The 20,660-nt window shown below is 27.8% G+C and overlaps 1 protein-coding gene across 1 annotated transcript; it reads right to left on the bottom strand.

Moving 5' to 3' along the window:
- Positions 1-709: 709 nt before the first annotated feature.
- On the bottom strand, positions 710-10,248 carry LOC142317811 (uncharacterized). The gene is made up of 3 exons (XM_075354361.1): positions 9,963-10,248; positions 5,913-6,228; positions 710-1,297 (listed from the first exon to the last, which is right to left on the bottom strand). Exons 1-3 carry the CDS (start codon positions 10,134-10,136, stop codon positions 915-917), a joined length of 873 nt encoding a protein of 290 aa, XP_075210476.1. The 5' UTR covers positions 10,137-10,248; the 3' UTR covers positions 710-914.
- Positions 10,249-20,660: the final 10,412 nt, after the last annotated feature.

Below are 20,660 nucleotides of genomic sequence, written 5' to 3'. Positions count from 1 at the left end.
AACCAGTAATTTTACCTACTTCGGTTTTAGTATTTCTTTCCTTCTAAATTTATATGCTAAATCGTATAAGTACAGATATATGTCGTATTTTAAATTAAATTTTCACTGTGCAAGTACGAAAAAAAAACGTTTTGTAAGAAGGAACAATTGCACAATATTTATAAAGAATAATTGATATGTACATTATTAAAAGGGAATAAAGAAATACATATAAAACTAAAAAATTGAAAACGAAATAAAATAAATAAAATCAAGAACCTTTTGTTAAAACTAAATTGACTGTGCTATGATGAAAAGGACATAAGCAGCCAGAAAATTATCTAACGAATTCTTAATTTATTGCAGGAGAAATAGAGCATAAGTATTAAAATGTCTTAGTATCTCGTGAATACAATATTGAAGCGGAAGCCATTTTCACAAAAGCTTATACAAAATTTTTTCTCTGCTTCTTTCCTCGATCAGTTAATTCAAACGATTCCAATAAAATATTATTTTGTACCTTCGTATGAGATCGATTCAAACTAAAAACTGAGCGCTTTACTAAAAGTAGAATACTACTTATAAAAGAAGTGGATAAATGAAAATAATTTCAAAAATTCAAACATTCTTGATTTATTAAGAAACGCTTTCTTAAACATCTATAAATTAATTTGTACTAATATCAAACAGTTCTATTAAATGTCATTCTAGTTGTATATAAAGTTAACCTTATAACCTTATAAAGTTAACCTTATAACCTTATAAAGTTAACCTTATAAGTTAACCTTATTTATCATTCACACACATAATTATTAAATTATTAAGAATAAAGTAATTAGAAAAAAAAAAAATTGAAAACGGTATATATAAAGGATTCGATGTGGTATGTATGGCAGATTAGCTATAGGATATAGGTAGTAATATAATACTTTTACCTAAGGACGTGAACTCGTAATAGGTAGAAAAGGATAATCTTGGGGTTGCCCGTGATCGATGCTGCGTCGATAAGTGTAACTCGGTCCAGTGTGGCTGCTACCCATCATCATGTGGGAGTCAGATAAAGGTTCCGAATGTTTGTGACCGTGTCCATGACTGTGTGTAATGATCGGACGGGTGATTATTTCATATGTTGTAGATTTCTTTTCGTCATTGTGTCCTTTGAGAGCTGCAAATGCAGAGAGCATAAGAGCCAACAATGAGGTCATTAACGCTTTTCCAGCCATTGCTGACATAGCGCTCATCCCCATTGCCAACATCGTTCCGGCTGATAGTAGACCTGCTATCCAAAAAGCTTGATTCATTTTATTACGTTTTCTGGCTGCAAAGAAGAAAGATTTTGTGAAGTTTAAATCAAACTATACTTTGACTTTTTACACATAAAATAGTTTACAAAACTAATAAATAAATTATATCTATTATTTAATAAAAAATATTATTGAATGAAAGAAAAAATGGTAACCTGCTTAAAATTTCTTATTATATGATTCAGTATTTTCTCTGAAATCTTATTTATTATATGTATCCATATTGAAGAAATTATTAATATATTTAATATTTTTGAAGATAAAGAAAATTACTTAAACATTTAAAAAAAAATATAATGATTAGTAGTTTTTAGAAGTTTAAGTTATTCTCTGTAATGAAAAGCATCTTAAGCCATTGTTCTGTAAATGTGAAAATTAGAAGTATTGCATTAACAAAAAACAAAAGAAACGATCTGGTGTGGACACCACATGACTTCCTTGAACGCTTATTAATTTACACATACACATTTTTTACTGCACTTCATTTAAACTTATTTCATTTGAAGGTGAGATACGATCCACTAATTCTTTAATAAAGTGGACTGTTACACAATTGCTGAAATATTAGTTTTTATTAAAATCAAGTATTTATACAATTATTAATTCAACAATCTTACATGAAATATCAGGATAGAGTAAAAGTCCCTTTATTACTCGTATTACTAGATCAGTATTATTCGATCTTCGTGAGTCTGAAACCTTTGCTAAAAGCAAAGGTTTCAGATTTCTGGCGTGTCATATGAATCAAAGTTAATAATAATAGTTAAACTATACCATTTAGTGAACTCCTGTATACTGAGTACAAATGCCAATTTCCACTATATGGTGTAACATATTCAGCTTTTATTATTGGATTACTTGGTGAATAATCAAAAATGAAAATGAAACAATCATACAGGAAAAAGAAAGATAATATGAAGAAATATATCTAAAAAATATCAAGATGAATATGAAAAGGAAGAAATTGTTAGAAACAAGAGAAGAATAAAACAATTAAGAGAAGATGATAAATATAAAGAGGAAGCGAATGTTAAAGCCAAAGAAAAAATAAAAAATTACGAGAAGATGACAAATATAAAGAGGAAGAAAACGTTAAGATTAAGGAAACAATAAAAAGATAAGGAGAGGAAGATGAATATAAAGAGAAAGAAAATTTTAAAACTAAAGCACGTGTACACAAATTAAGATCAGAAGAATTATATCAAACTAGACAGCGATTAAATAATTGGCCATAAAAAACAAATAAATGAAATGATGATAAACTCCGACTTAGGGAGAATATTGTCCGACAATATCAGAGGAGTAATATACTTAAAGATAAGAATTTTTTGCAGTTTATTAAAGGTCGGGCATGTATGCTTCAGTGTATGAACTATTACTTTGGCAGCTACTCTAGCAAACATAATAGTCGGATTTAGAGTGGCAGGGATCTCACCTTTGAATAGATTTGTTTTTTCTGATTCTGATTTCATACCGTCCTACGTAACTGACAGACCAGCACAAACATCAAAAAACGGGCTACAAACACTTTATGATAACCGTACACACTCTACCAGTTAAAACCCTTACTATAGCGTACCTGAAGGGTCTATAAGCCTGATGATAAATTCATCTGCCTGGGCTCATTCTACACAAACTTCTACCAAGTCCTGAACAGCTAAGACCTTTTCAAAAGGCTGAGCCAGTGGTTGAAATCAAAAAGGGGAAAAGAAGAGGAAATCCGTAATCCTAACTGATACCCCAGTAAAGAATCCCTCAGACAAGAGCATTTAAATTCAAAAGCTAAAAACGTAAAGTTACAGGTAGATAAAAAGAAGAAGTTATTAAAACAGTTGTTTGATTGTGATGCATCTGGAGCAGAAGTTACTAAAAATGCCCCAAACGGGAAGATTGATAAAGGAAATATTCAACGTTCTCATTAAAATGAGAACTTGAATAAGGAAGACAGTTCTGATGAAGAAGATGAGAATTGTCCATGTAATTATTGTTTAAAGCCACACAAGAAATCTACGGGGCAACAATAAGTCCAGTGTTTAAATTGTAAAAGATGGCCCTACGATGATTGTGCCACTAGGAATACACTATTCTTTGTGTGCATTAACTGCAAATCAGATGATGAAGATGAGTACGTTTAAGATGATTTCTGTTTACTGACTGTAAAATTTATTTAGTCAAGTTGTACTTTCTACTATTTTATTTAGTTTAAGAAAAAGTATGATTCTGTTTAATAGCTATAAAAAAATCCCTGAAATGTTCAGCTGCGGGTTTTTTGTCCTTATTGTACTATTTTATGCTATCCGTAAACGTGCCCCGTACCCGGGGCATGTTTAGGTACTCGACTTAGACCTATGTAAACATTTTTTACGCAGTTAAATCAAAATTTAAGATAATCGTGTATGAAATAAATTATACTTTAATAACTATATTACCTCCATAAACAATTTTAAATATATTAAAACAAATAAAAAAAAAATTTGATTGTGAAAATAAATCCTCGTAAATGTGCCTCGATCTACCCTAATAATGCGTATTAAATTACATATACGCATTTTTAAAGTCCATAAAATTTTATTTCAGTAATAACTTCTGATTTGTTTTCCATATATTATTTTTATTGTTATTATTTAATAATTATTTATTGTAAAACGTTTTTACAATCACGGGTTAATAATTATTAATAAATCAATTTATTTAAATTAAAAAAAAAAATTAAAAAAAACGGTTCTTGATTCACTTTTATAAGAACATGGAATATGACATGAACCTTTTCATTGAAGAGTGGAAAATTTAATTCAGTCGAAGAAAAAATAATAAATAAGTTGATTCAGTTACTATTACAATTGACGCTGATTAAATCTGCATTTCATAAAATGAAATGCAGACAACTCAGACGAAAGAAAATGTTGAAGATTTCTTCGTAAATTGCGATCTCGATATATTGCCGAATGAGAGCAACTGCACAAACACAAGTTGGATGTCATATATATTTGTAGTAGTTGACGGGGTGCGCCTACCCATTTTAGCAAATATATGACAAATAAGCGGTTGGGACACGTAAGCCGATGGTGCATGGCACCACGCTTAGTCCTCTCACGCTGCAGGTAAGCTCTAGGAGCTATGTTAGGAATGTTAGGATACTGGTCGCTAAACTATTCGAGGCTCAGTAGCCGTTTGTGGCACAGACATTCGTTCTTATGCTTTAAGGCGACCGAATGGGGTGGTGGTGGAATAAATGCCAAACAAATCAAATATGCCCTTTTGTAAATAAAATTATAACCATTATCATAAAATGTTAATTATACCAAATTAACTATAGACTATCTAAAGTTTGTTTGTCTTGGTATTATAATACCGTAAGCCTGAATTCAGTCGAAAGAAACTTAGCAGTTTTTACTCCTGTCTTATTCACAAGTAAACTCACTAATATTTTATTTTTCATTACGGTTCACACTTTATTCTAACTGGAGTTAATTTATTTTTACTTTCACCTCAGTGTAATTTTGAATTATCTATTTTATGCTTATAACAACAGTGTAAATGAAAAAAAAATATTTAATACTTTATGAACTCAAATCCTTTCTTAGTTAAAATTACTTAACCCCTGAAATACTGTCAGTAAGTTTCACTTAATGTAACTGGAGTTTTATACACATCTAATTACTTTATATGTTTTTCTTCTTGAACTGTAATTACATAACAATGTTATAGATAAAATGAATCTCTTACGTATACAATTGGTCTGTAACCTGAGGATTGCTAGAATAAATCTAGCTGACTGTTAAAAATTCCCCACTTCTAATCCGATTGGTAATTGATATTTTATATTCCCTGATAGAAGTTGAAAGCGGTTGGACAGAACGCTAGCCAAACCCATCACCTGTACATCGTCAATGAAATGAGATAGTGTACCTGCCTAAGAAATACATCCTTCGATTCAGGAGGAATTGTTAAATCTTTAATCTTTCATTTTATTTATTGATAAATTACGTTTTATTTTACTAGTTTGATTTACATTAGTATACATTTGATTCTATTCTAAGGATCTATACGGAACACAAATTAAAGAGATGAAAGGCCTGGTTTTTTTTTTTTAATTTCTCCCTATTGTCCAACGGAATTTATCGAACTGCTTATGAGAGCATTGAGCTCATAAAACAAAGCGAGGTTAATTTACTGTTCAGTATAAAAACAAGAATTCAGCCAAGTGCTTCTTTAAATCTTTCGATATTTTTTTTTTTTAAGAAAACAGTTGCATGCATAAAGCCAGCAAACGAAATTTATTTATTTAATCAAATACAAACATTAAAATTTATTAATTTATTATCTTTTAAACAAGCAGAAGTTATTACTTTCAGAAAGTTATTACTTTAATTAGTAGGTTGGATGAAAAAAAAAAATTATATTTGAAATCAAACCGAATGTGAATAGGCTATATCCTTAAGTGTAATATGGTCTGAAAAATTTGCAAATAAACCGTCTCCTAAATATTCATTTGCATGAGCTGTATACCAGGATAAGGATACTTATCAATAGTTATTAATAATTATTGATAAGTATCCTATTAATACTTATTTATAAATGTATCTATTAATACATTTATATAATCGGTCATTCTTTATTCATACTTGCCTGTAACTTCGTTATGAGGTTCGAACAATTCAATCGCTCCTTCACCAAATGTTTTCAGCCTTTTGAGAACGTTATCGTCAAGTATTTGTACATTCAAGGAAAGCGATCTGAGATAGGAATTCACTCGTCTGTAAAGATAATTGTCCAATCGAGGAGAATCTTGTAAACGTAGATTCACTGGTGGAGGACTATCAGCGGGCTTTTGAATCAGTGTAACTCCCGGTAAGAGTTGCAGAGGTTCAGAAATACTTAGCCGATCCAATATTTTGATCAAATCTAACTTCAAACAAGCTGATGAATACTCCTGTAGACAAGTCTGCCAAAACAAAAACATTATAAAGTACTAATTACTCCAATTATTATAGTACATTTCATATCTTGTATCAATTAAAAGATACTAATTTAATAATTAAAATAAAATCATTAATTTATCTGGATAAAATGAAATACTCCATTAAAGAAAAACAAAGAGTATAAACTATTTATAATTAAGCTGAAAAACAATTATTCTATATTTCATAAATAAGGATTTCCATTTTTTCCTACGAATTTTTAGATTTAAAAAAATTTATATTTATTTTTAATGCAGTAAATAACATCAGGTACAATTATCAGAAGCTCACGGACTGCTGGTTCTTAGATGTGATGGTTATCAAAAGTTGTCTCGATTTAGAAGAAATCGGAATTACCGAATGTTAATCGGAATTATTAGCTGTTTGCTGTTTTCCTCGAACGAGCAATATTTTACGCGAGAAAAAGCCAACTATACTTAAATTTCTCATTCATATAGAAATAAATTACAGCAGCGAACGTTAAATTCGGGCTTGCAGATACCATCCAAATCTGCTTCAGTCCACTTTTATATATTTCCCTAATAATACTTCTTTGGCATGATTGAACATATATCGTTTATTAGCTAGTATTTAGACTTTAAACAGGTTAATATGGAGTTCGAAAATTAATTTAAGGAATTACAATGTCTCATATCAGAAAGGGGAAAATAGAAAAGGGAATATCTTTTTTTTTTATAAAGCAATATTCGACCATCATAAAAGTGAAATGCATTGAATTTTACGATTATTTCTCATTATTTCGGTATAATTTTATTTTTCGTAATTTTAGTTGATTCTAAAATCAATGTTTCGAGAATGAATAAAGGAGACATATTCTCTCTTTTTAATATAGTTATCTCTCATTGATTTTATAAAATTATTTATTAAGGTTTTGTAAATTTAAAACAAAAAAAAATTTTAAGTAGATGTATGGTTTTTTAAATTATATTTAAATCTTTGCTGAATATCTCTACTACTTCTTAAAATAATTTGGCAACAACTGATGCTTCTTTTGGTGTTTCCTCAATTTTTCTTCAAATTTATGTACACTATTTCCAATAATTTTCAATAATATTGTTGTAAGTTCCTTCTATTAAAAAAAAAACCATTAATGTTTTATGTTTTTAATTATTTATATATCTAGATTTGTAGCATTTATATACTCATATTTTAAGAGCTATAATCCTGGCGATTATACGCGACTTAAATCAAAAGTCACTCCCAGAAATGAAATAGCCAAGTGTAACAAATATCTCATGATAGGGTTAATGGAGAAAATGAGGAATGAAGTGCCTCCCAATACCTTCATCTTCACTGACCTAAATATGCTGTTTCATTACAGCACGCCAAGCCCGCCAAAATTAAGGTGATACGCAAAAGCTTTACTCTCTGAGAAGCTATCTCTGATTGATGCCTCTTATTTCTTATCTGATTTACATACATACAGCCATAAGAAAGATTCGAACAGACAGTGAAAAAAAAAGATTAATATCTTTTTCTGCGGTGAAACTTCATTATATATATATATATCTACTCAGTAGAAGGTTATTTATAAATAATGTTTTGATTTTTACTATTTGTATTTAATTTAAAAATAAAACATGATAAATATAGTCATTTTTTTTTTAAAATGTTATGATTATTTACGCTCTCTTGAACAATTAAAAATATTATGTAGGTCAACATTTCCATTCATTTTTGACTAATGTACCACTGTTGTCACAAAAATAAGATAAAAAATTGTTTAAATAAAGAACAAAAAGTTAGAATTATTGCTAAAAAATAATAATATTAACCTGGATCAAACCAAACCTGTACTTTCGCATAATACGACAAACTCGTAGTACTTCCGGCTACAGGAAAGGACCTTTCCAATGTTTGCTAATGAATAACTACCCATTTACTTAAAAATAAATTAAAAAGTTTTCTTTCACAAAAATAATTTGATTTATTTGCATTTATAAATAAAATGTAACTAATCAAATCAATCAGAGTTTTCAGCATTCTCATTTTACGTGTACAAATAATAAATACATAAGTATAAAATTTTAATTAATGTCTTCCAAACAATTTTTTTATTTTGATCTGAATTATATTTATTTATTAATTTAGTTTGTATTAGTTCACATACATTAACTTTTAATGTACGATGGGCTTATGAGGAGTTTAATCACTTTTCCTTTTTTTATCGATTTTTGTATTTGTAGGCTGGTTTGATCGAAGTTTTCTAGTTTTTCTTGATAGCTCCAGAAAAATTATGGGCTTATCTTTTTTATCGTAGCATACCTATCGACTCTTGACAAGATCTGTGCAATGTATTAATGTAGTATTTCAGGCATTCAATGTATTTATTTATTTTTTATATCTAGTGGTTAAAAAATCTAAACAGATTTGTACTTTTGACTACATTATTGAGAGCGCTAAAATTTAGATCATTCGTCAAATCTTGGAAATACAATAGTATGTACCCCAAGTCCTATTAAAGCAACAAAAGGACATTCAATGTGCGTTTCTCAAGTTTAGTAAAAGATAATAATAAATAAATGATTGATATATTGTCAATCTCTAATAATTGGCAGTTATTTTTAAATTCGAGACAAATTTTAATACCCAGCTTTGGTTTTGGTCTTGATTCCTGTATTTCATAGTAATACAGGAATGGTTATTGCAATACCGAATTAAGTAACACGGGGAATAGTAAATAAACGGATTATATCATGAGGAGACCGCAGCTAAATCTTTTCGCATAAACTTATAAAAATATCTTTGAAAAAAGTGGCACTAAAAAACTATTTTAACTTATGATACTAGTATTGTGCAAAAATCTACAAGTTATTTATTTACTTTTATATAGCTAAAATAAAATAAATTACTTACTGATTATGAAAAAGGTAATAATATATTTACGTATATAATATTTAGTTCCTCATAATTTTGTAAACTAAAATTAAATTTTAGTTTAATTATGAAAAAAAATTGAAATATTACTGACGAACCCTATTTACTGATTACTAGTCTATTGAGAAACAAGATTTTTTTGTCATCATATGTGAGTAAAGGTGTGCCAAGGATCGCTTTTAGGTCTAAATTAAATTTCTGTTTTCTTGTCTGACGTTGGATTTTTTTTTTAATTCGGGAATTTACGATTGATTAGATATATTTAACTGAAATTATTTACGCATAAGTACGCATCAGCTAATAATAATTATAAATCTCGGCTTTGAGAAAATTTATCGCATTATTGTACTGTTAAATTATTTAAGACATAAATATGTTACTTATTAAATATAAAAATTTTAATTTACTTCTAGCTAGTGACTAGTTAGGAGATTGATTAGTTAGTTTGTAGTTAGTTACGAGTACAAATCATGTTGATGCACGATTTAATTTAACAAGATTTAGCTGACATGATTTAATTATGTACAGAAATAAACAGACATGATATAAATATATTTATTTGTATCTCCTGCAACTTTGGCCTACGTTTGAATTAAAATGAAAATTTTCTACAATTGTGTTAATTATCTTTTTAAGTTTTATCTATTGTATAAAAAGATTTCTACTTAAACCTTGATCGCTTGAAATTTTTATCTTGAGCAGTCATAGTAAAGAAATAAACAAAAAAAAAATGTAATTTTTTTTTTTTTAATATAAAATGTGCTGTTATTTATGTAATTACATAATTATTAAATATACTTTGTTATAAATAATTAATTACCTTCTTAACAATTAGTTTAGTAGTTTTTATTCCATCTGCAAAGGAGTCGTTGAAGTTCTGAATTTGTGATTCCGTTGATACATCATTTTCGGATATTGTTTCGATGAAACTTGCCCCACGAGCAATTGTAACAAGTACGAAAAAAATCACAATATTCCGACCCGGCATAATCATACAAACGTTCTACTTAACGTATGATAAACAAACTAAGCAGGTAAACACGCAGCTCCCTCACTTTATACTGAATTTTAGACAAAGTGCGGACAATTTATGAAATTGCTTTCGCACTCGATACCAAACAATGCCATTGATTCGATGCGCGTTTGACGCTTCTGTTGATGAACGCCTACGTTGGTATGCAAAAAAGAAAACATCAGTTTTCTCGTTCCTTGAAAAGCGATAATATTAAGGATGGATATTATGTCCCGTGTCTCTAACAAGTAACGTACTATAAAATAAGTCCTTCGATCAACTATATTATTCAAACTCTAATATGTTTAAAATTTATATTCATACTTAGTCTATTTTAAGTGACTACAAACTCATATTTTTTAATTAAACAGGTTATCCAGAGAATACATACATTTATTTATTAAATAGCAAGAAATTTCATTAGATAATGACAGTAAATATTTATGCAAAAGGTAATAATGGTAAAAACATAATAAAAAAAATTTAATAAAATATCAATTAAAAGTAATAGAAAATAAACTCCGTTTGATATTAAAGTAACAATAAAGTAAACAAGAGTAGTTACAGAAAATTTTGTTATTTAATTATTTAGAAGTAACAATATTAATTGTAGAAATAATATTTTATGAAACTAAAACTAAACTCAATAAAAATTCTTTTGAAATCTAAATTCAGTATGGTTCAAAAAAACGTTTTATAAAATGTACTCGAGACAAGTGATAAAATTAAAAATGTTAAAACCTTACTACGAAATTTAATTGGATAATTAAATAGAATAATTAAAAATTAAAATATTAATTAGAAAGACTTAGAAACATTCAAAAGCCGTTTTGAAAAAAAATATCTACTGCAGCTTCCACTGGCGGCTTATAACTGTAAAATTAATCTAAAAACCTGCTTTGAGGTGATGCTTATATAATGCAAAAAACCGCATCGAAATCGGTTCAGTAGCTTTTGAGGAAAATGGTAACACACACACAGCCTCTTACCCCAAACCCAAATACTGTGTCCGTTCGTCGTGGGTAAAAAAATTGATCAATAAAAATATTTTTCCTGGTGGTAATGTTTAAATTAAATTAATGATACGTTTGGAAAAAGTTATAAAGCAATATTTGAACTCTGAAAACGGAAAAAATATATATTATCTGAGTTCGCGCACAAATATAATTTCTTTTTTTTTATACTGAAATGATTTAAGTTTTTATTTAACATCATTATTGTCAGTAAGTTTTATTATTTTTGGTTTTAAGTAAAAATATCCAACTTTTTCTCTAATTTTCAGGAAATGTTAATAAAAATGATGACTTGATTATTATTGTACCATGAATTGATACTTTTTTTGGGTGCCACAATCGTAACAGTTGTAAGCAAATACATGTCTGGAATTTATATTACGTTTATATTACAAGTTATTCTTGGAAACGAAAAACTTACAATAATAATCAGTATCCCATCTGTGGTTAGCTAAAAAATTAAAGTGGTTTTTAATGGTAAACCACTTTAACCCTTCTTCAGTGAATTGAATACGTGTTATGTAACGATATTCCAAGCTCCACGAAATGCTGATGGATTATATATTCACTTGTGAATATTCCACAAGTTAATTGTCAACTTCATTCTCTCCCCCCAGAAACTGACTGTATAATGAAAATCATTACTCTCAGAGAAACCAAACTGGTGGTGTACAAGCGTCAAAAACCTTGAGAAAAATTGGAGTGTGCACTGAAAGTTAGTAAACTAATTTTTCTCTTTCTGTTATCATGTAATGATGCTTTTTTATTTGAAATAAATAAACCTGAAAAAATTTCAGATTAGATCGCGCTAAATTTGCCAGAGCAGATTTATTATTACATGTCGTTTTAATGGATAAAAGTGGGTGACATAGTTTTTCACATAGTTATTGTTTATTTAACGTATTAGTATTATTAGTTCTTTCAATATGCAGAGAATAAACACGCACAAAAAAAAAAAATGAAAGCATGATGTAAAGCGATGGATTAGCAATATCTGATATCTTGTTATGACCGATCAAAAAAAAATGTGTGGGTAGAAAAAATGGGTTATTAATAGGTAAACGTTATAATGAATAATACAAAAAAAAAGTGTTTAAATTAAAGCAAGCAACCATTTCATCTAGTCTTGTTTCTACTGTTTATCAAAATATTAATTTTACAATAAAATGAACATTGCAAAATTTTTGTTCGATATTAATTAATTTTATTTAATTCTAACAAATTTTCTTATATGCACGGTTTACTGGAAAATAAATGGACTTCGTAGCATCAATCAGTTTAAAATACAAGTAAAAATTGGACTCCCAATATACTCGTATGTATACTTTTGGCGAAATTTGTGAATTCTTATCAATTATAATTATTAAAATGTAAAACTCTAATTATCTTAAGAGTAGTTTTGACACCTATGTTTATAGTAACAGTATTGAATTGTGTATTACCTTATTTTTATCAAACAGAATTTAGTACTAACAAAAATATCTTCATTTTAGCATTTATTTAATTTAAATTGTATCCTATAATTTTATAATTTCCTTCCGTTTAAAATGAAATTAATTTTACTCTACTGTGTAGTAAATACTAATACAGTAACGGAGAAAAAAGAAAGAAGGAAACCGGTAGGATATCCTGACTATCGACAACCAGGTCATTGACCATCAAAAGAGGATGTTAAATTATTGCCAATTAATTAGTAATCAATTTCATCAAGTTTTATCTCATGATTATTAAATTATTTTAGTTAAATTTAAATTTAGTTTAATTTAACAAAAAAATAATTTTTTTATTAAATTAACTTTTTAAAAAGTTAACATGCTAATTGAAATCGTACTGGCGTTGAATAAAATTCCAGGTAAAAATCTCATCCTTTTTTACCTTTCATTTTGTTGTCACTCGGTCAGAAATTAGAATCCGATCTAAAGTGTTACAAGTACGCGTAATATACAAAATGGAGTATAAATCATTAAATGCTACATAACTTTTAACATTCCATTCCTATTTCTAAATCCTTCGTTTAAATAAATAAATTTTATTTTTATCAGTAGCAGAGAAAGTTACGGTAAGTTTAATTTTTATATTTAATTCACAATTCTGTACGCTTCAATTGATCGTAATTTGTCTCCATAATTCATTTCAATTTAATTTTTGAGGAAATTGGACGCATAATAATTAATTGTGTTTTGAAATACACCGTACATATTTTTGATTTAAACTCATTACATACTTTTCTAAGTGTATATAAATGCAAAACTTTTAACTACTGAAACGGTTGAAAAGATACAGTTGTATTGTTACGGAAAAAATAAATGGTCTGTCATTTTGTATGTATTAATAATGATAAATATTGAAGATGGGTATTCATTTGAACTATTGCGCAGTTTTATAATCTTTTCTTTATAAAAATTAGTTACTTTATTGAGGCGTAATTGCAAGTACTGATATTTTTGATCGGTCTGATAGTTCCATTCGAGAGCTAATTTTAGATTTCTCATAACTACTTAGAAAATGACTGATTTGCTCCAATATTAACTTGCAATTAGAACTTCTAATGAAGTATCCTTGAGAAACGTTTTTACCGTTTCTTCTTTTATGTTCCGTAAATAAGCTATAAAAATTTTGTTTCGATTTTAGATTTAGTATTCTTTGTAATTAATTTAAGATTTACGAGTACAAAGAAAATTGCTGCGGGTTTTCTGTTACCTTAAAATCTAAGATAATAAAATCTTATAACATATTTTCTTGAAGTTTTTAAATTTTTATCGGACTTAAAAAAATTTAATTTACTGAAAAAACAGAGAGAAATGCAGAGAAATGACTTTTGAATAAGTTTAAAAAAATCTGTTTTGGCACTCGATTAAGATTTTGTGTGTAAAAAAATTAATAGAAAATAATAAATATAACTGCTTTATCTTTAATAAAAAAATTAAATACTTAACTGTAATAAAAATTTCACTTGTTTTCAAAAGTAAATTCCTTTGTTCAATACTTTAAATTGTAGGTTAAATATTTTCTTTACTTTCTTTAAACTGGTATCCTGAATTTTTTATGGATTAAAATGTAGAGATTTTTTTCACTAAGTAATGCAGTACATTATTTATCTAATTGTACCTTTCTACTCCAAAAAAAAAAGAAGGAAAACTGAAATCAAGGATAGGTTCACATTAGAATGATGATAATTTCTTATTATTCTTAATTTTAGTTTAAATCGTCTTCATTGACTCGATAAATATTGTTCAGTTATAAATTATATCTATCTAAAATATTAGTTTATTGTTGCAAAACTTTATTACATTTCTAATAATATTATTCATTTGCCGACAAAAAGTTTGTTGTTTTACATTTTCTCATAGCGTATATTTCTTATAAGATTGGCTTCCTCCAACCAACAGCAGCGATTCACCTCAGAAAAGAAAGAATATTTTATCGAAAAAAGAATGGAAAATCTCTATTTCTTTAATGAATTGTTCACACATCATCGTCAGGTTTTATTCTGAATTAATAACGGAATTTCGGCTAAATTTAATAGAATTATGATCGCCCTGGGACACGAGAGGTAAGTAGAAATATTTGTGTAAAATACCGATTTTCTGCAGGATGGTATGTGGCCGACCGGTTGTGAAGTGATCAGCATAATTAATTACTTTCGAATCTGTTGCTCTGTGGTTCAATTTTCTCTGAATGTCTATAACCTTCATTGCTTATAATTTTATTCACGTTGCCAAATTTTCTAAAACATGAGTATAAATGCTCTTCTGATAATATAACAGTTAAAAAGAATTCGGTTATAAAAATTATTATAAGATCCAACAAGTCAAGCAGAAGAGTATAAAATTTTTCCACCCCTTCTTACGAAGAAAAAGAATATTACTTTTTTTATGAGTACTGTTAGCGGCTGATTCATTAGCTCAGATAATTTTTTTATTCCATTCTTTCTTGACATCTTTCTTAGGAGAGCTATTAAAAAGGAATTTACTGATATATTGTGATTATCAGTACCAAGGTTTTGTATGTAGACTTCTGAATTGTAATAATTGAATTAGAATTACTGAAATAGGATCTTGTTTTAAAGTGACTACCCCTAAATACTATAATTCTACATATTTTAGACAACTTATATTAATTTTAAACTGCATTTATTGAGTATTTTAAGAAATATTTTTTTTCTTTTGGAACATTGATGAATGCGATTTTATTGATTACAAATAATCATTAACGTGTGTAATAAATAAATAATTCAATACGTGTGTAATAAATTTTGGAACTGTCACATTGGACGATATCAGTAATTAATTGTTTTATTATTGAATTACTCGCCATAAAATATTCTTTTATGAGTAGTTTAAAAATATAAAAAAAGCTTTAATAAAATTTGGTTAAAATGTTTCTTACTTTGAAACTTGATAGTTGTGTTATAACCATATGAATAAAGTTTTCATAGTAAAATAAGTTATTACCAAAGTTATTAAACTATTTTTCATTTAAAATTATTCGTTATTATATTATTGCTCATAAAAATATATATAATTTTTTTTACTGATAGTGTATATGACTGTACATATATATATATATGAAATATGAAAATATGGAATGTTGAGGGCAGATCAAAATAGAGTAAATTATTATGAAATAGTTGCACGCACAACGTTCCGAAAACTGACAGCTTCTGCTGCTTTTGTTGTGAGAACAATTCATACTTATAAATAGAACGAAGTAATTTGTGTTGTTAGCTGAAATTCATTGGAATGATCATATCTCCGTAAATTATCAAAGTATAAAGCTATTGAATTATATCAAATGTGTTATAACAAACTATACTATGAGTTTAGATAAGAAATAATAAAAAAATCACATAAACGTATTTTTCCAATTTTATTTGTCAAAACATTAATTCACAGTTATTTTAATCAAGATGACCTATATCTATTTGAGTTCTTTATTACCTTTTCATAGTAACTGATTATTTATAATAAAAAATGGTAAGAATTTTCGGTATTAAAATATTTAAAAAAAAAATTAAAAAAATAGAATTATTAAACTAGTAAAGCTTTACCGAAAAAAATGTAAACGGTAAATATTATTCTTCATTATTTAAAAAATGCTACATTTTTTAAATGTATTTTTGTCTCTTACAGTTCATAAAATAAAAATAATAATAATGGGAAGAAGACGAATATGAAGAAAAGTAACAGAACTCGGGCAAACTGTTAATTTCATTTTCCTATCGATCTACATGTATAAATGAAGTTTGAATTTTGTGAAATTTTTAACAGAGTGAAAATACTATATGTTTGTTACAATAAGAAGCAGCTAGATAAAAAATGGAAGAATTTTTTAAATCCAATATTATTTAGCTCTTCGAATCCGTCATTAAAATAATATGACAAGTAATACTCCCCATTTATAGAGGACATAGGACATTGTATTCTTGTCATAAAGGTCATATTAAATCATAATTTAAGCTACTTGTTCTCATAGGATCGCTTAAAATATGTAAAGTAACTCATTACTTTATATAAATTGAAACATTGTATAACAATAGAAGATATCAATTAGTTTAGTTCTTTCTGCGTACATTTCAGATTTTATTTTGTGGTTTTGACGGTCGTAAAGAACCTCATGGACATGTGGAACCGTTCAAAGTTGCTTTCTGTGTGAGTAATGCTTTTCATTACAGAGCAAGTTCCTAAGGTGATAATGAAGTGACAATTGCATTGAAGGGTTGAATATCACCTGTATTTTGGTAGATAGCTGAAAGGCAACAATAGAATATACAATATGAAGAAACAAATGAGACCACTTCGTACTTCACTTTCCTTCGTAAGTTCAGCATCGTATGACTGCTTTTTTATGCATTACTATTATGTATTTATAATTATAATTGGCTTTTGCCTCACGTCTTATCGGTCACAACAATTTTGCTGGCAACTATAGACAAAACAATTGAAATGATAATAAAAAAGCCCTGAACTCAAGATGTGTACTACTATATAAAGAGGAAGAGGGTTTTTTTTTTACGAGATAAACAAAAAACTACTCAATCAATCGCAACCAAATTTTTATCCATGTTTCTTGGCATAACTGAGAAGGGTTTTGAATATATTTCGTCTCGAAAAATCACGGTAAAAAAAAAAATATATATATACATTTTTTTTACTACGATTTTTTTACTACCTATTTTTTTTTTTCATATAGTACTACGTATATGTAGTATATGAAGCACAAACTTTAATGAATTGAATTAATGAACTGTGAACCGAGAGTCTCTATCACTGTGTAAGCTGGGTTTGAACCGAATGATTCGAATCAGTCGAATGTATAATATTACAAAAATAATAGAATTAAATTTACTTTAAATAAAATATAAAAATATAAAATAAATTTACACAACCTGTTTAACAATAATGGGCTTCCCATGGGGACTGAGTGTGAGGCTAGAGTGAATGCGAACACCTCGTGGGAGGCTAGATTAATCATCACTATCAAGTGGTAACAAACAAGATATCCTGGGGCGCTGTTTTTGGAGATTCAATGGGGTGCTGTTATAATATCTCTTAAAACAATCGTTCGATTTTCAAAATTCAAACGGGATATTTGTTAGTAGGATGAAGGTTAACTTTTACTTGTATCAGGTACAATATCGATCTAACAGATCAGGGTTATTTATAAATGTTATCTAAATATGAAAAATTATTTATTAAAACTTGTAAATAATAAATAATCCGTTACAGTGCTACACTTCTCATTCGGGCCGCCAGGTGTCAAGCTGCTAAATTCTCATGCTTCTTTCTTACAGCGAGCCGCTCCCAAGATATTTTTCAGTAGACGTATTTTCAATAGAGGTCTTATTGAAATTAAAAACAACATGTCGTGAGTGATTCATAATCAACGCCAAGTAAATCTACTGAAGATAAATAGATTTTTTATACTTGTTCTTACGGTGTAACTGCACACTAAGAAAGGATTTTTTGAAATTCCGAGTTTAAAGAGGTAAAATGCAGAAACAATGAAATTTACTATTTTTTTTTAAATTCTCAGAAACAAATGAAGATATCAGATTATTGTTTTTTGTGCATAATCTTCATGTGAATATTTAAAAACAGATTTCTATATTTTATGAAATTCCGAGTTCAAGAGTTAAAATGGAGTTTTGAATTTTTTTTTGAAACCCACTATTTTTTTTTTTAATTTCTCGGTAATAAACGAAGAAATCAACCTAATTTTTGATGAGTGTAATCTTCATGTGAATAAACCAATTTCTAGATCTTTGAAATTCGACCTTGAAAGAGCCTGAAGAAAAGTAAAAAATTTTGAACAATGACTGTAAATTTTACCTATCCTGACTGTAGTAAACAAGATAAACAGCAGATTTCGGGTTGAAAATACTCTTCAGATAAATATTTAAAACCATTTTCGAAATTTTTAATTTCGATTCTTTTATTGGGTACAAAGGAATACGGCCTGTGAGTCAATCAACACAGCCATTGCCATTATTACTGTATGTGTGACTGGCTGCACCTGCCTCCGGTTACTTGAATAAGAAACATAAAATAAAAAGATTAACTGCTACGGGAAACGCAAATAACCATATAGCGCGGGCTAAGCTGCAAGGGTACTATTTTGTATGTATTGGTATAGAGTCAAGCTGAAGTTTTTTACTGATATGTCTTGAAATACAAGAAATAAATCAAAACTTCATTCAGTCTATTAATAGAAAGTTTTTTTCTCAACTAGAAAAACAGGTGAACTGTATATTTACGCTCACAGTCTGTTATAAGAATATGAGTTATAAATTAATAAAATATGAACTCATATTAACTCATAAATCAATATAAGCATCGAATCATGTAGGAAATCCTACATGATTTGATGCTTATATTGATACAGTTTGAGAAAACTGGGTAAATTTTGGGGATTTTTTTCGTCATTAGAGCTCAACTAGTATTAATGAAATAGTGTTTTGTAGAAATTCTCATTATAACCGTATGAACCGTTAAAGAATTAGCGTGTAAACTACATGATTAATAGCTAACCTCTATTCTATAGTATCCTCACTTTCAAAGTATAAAAATATTATTAAACATTTACCATATGTTTTTTACATGTATTGCAAAATAAAATAAAATTGAATCATAAGAAAGAGGATCAAAAATAATCATACAGAATTAAACTATTAAATATTTGAATAATTTATTACCCTTAAAGTTACAAATAAATAAATATAATTTTTTATACATTGTATTTTAATTTTAATTCCGTTGATTCCTGTAATTTATATACTTATTTTGAATTGCCTATTTAACTACTATAATTCACAAAATCCAGTTAAATTGTACAATAGTGATCTGCAAATGTCTTTTGATTAACTGAATGCAGATTAATATTTTCAAGTACTGTTACCTTGTTAAATATGTCTATTTTCCTATAAACTTTTATTTAATATCTTTACGTAATACAGTTTAAAACTTTTTTATATTTAAAACATTTAATTTTCAATCTAAACAATCCATTTCGAAATAAAACATCTATGAAATTTGTCAATTAAATCTGAAATAACAACTAGTATGTAAAAAACAATTAACAATGTGTGACACTTCTAAGGTTATACTTCTCTTAAAAATAATAAATACGTGTAGCTATTTATTTTTTTACATACATATTTTTGTAATTATGATGTATATCCAAATACAAACAAATCTATTTCATTGGTTATATTTATATATTAACAAAGAATTTGGAGATATAAAATTTTTATTTTATGAAATAAATTTTTAACATTTTACAATAATTTTCAGTTGTAAGTTAAGTGTAGATTTTAAATCTATAAAGAAACATTTTATTTTTCATAAATAATATTGTAAAACTGTAAGTCGTGTCCATCTTTTTCATATATTCAGTATTGTATTGCTTCTGACATACTAAAATGTTTAACGCAAATAAAAGTTAAATTCAGTAGCCTGTTAAATAATTCTTCTTTGGTCTTGTAGCTTATAGCTTACAGCTGAAAATATTAAGATACGTTTGGTTGTCTTGTACATGATTCACTGCATCAGCCGAGAACTTGCAGACATTACAAACTAATTGGTGCTTTACCAAATTGTTGTGTTTTAAGTTTTGTTTTTTTTTTTTTTTTTTTTAATAGGCATAAGAAGGTACAGGAGAATAGGGTGATTAAGAAACTGTGGGTAAGGAAGCGTAGGAAGGAAGAGGTTCATGCGCCCTGTAAGCCATTCTGTCGCCTTCAGCATCGGGAATTGATTTAGTATATTTCTGATAAATTTCGTCCTGGACTACTGGTTGGACGGGGGTTGAAGCCATACTCCTAGCGTATCCGTATCCGCCATCGTGAGCAGTATGACCTCCATGACCGGTCAAATGCTGGACCTGAAATTATACAATTTTAATAAAATTCAAGCTAAAGGTTATAATAATAATAATAATAATAATAATAATAATAATAATAATAATAATGATAAATTCACCAAAAAAAATACTT

Source organism: Lycorma delicatula, chromosome 1 (assembly GCF_047948215.1).
Source record: "Lycorma delicatula isolate Av1 chromosome 1, ASM4794821v1, whole genome shotgun sequence".
In the NCBI taxonomy this organism is placed as follows: domain Eukaryota; kingdom Metazoa; phylum Arthropoda; class Insecta; order Hemiptera; family Fulgoridae; genus Lycorma; species Lycorma delicatula.
The sequence above is the reverse complement of the archived record's forward strand: the minus strand, read 5'-3'. Positions and strand labels throughout refer to the sequence as shown.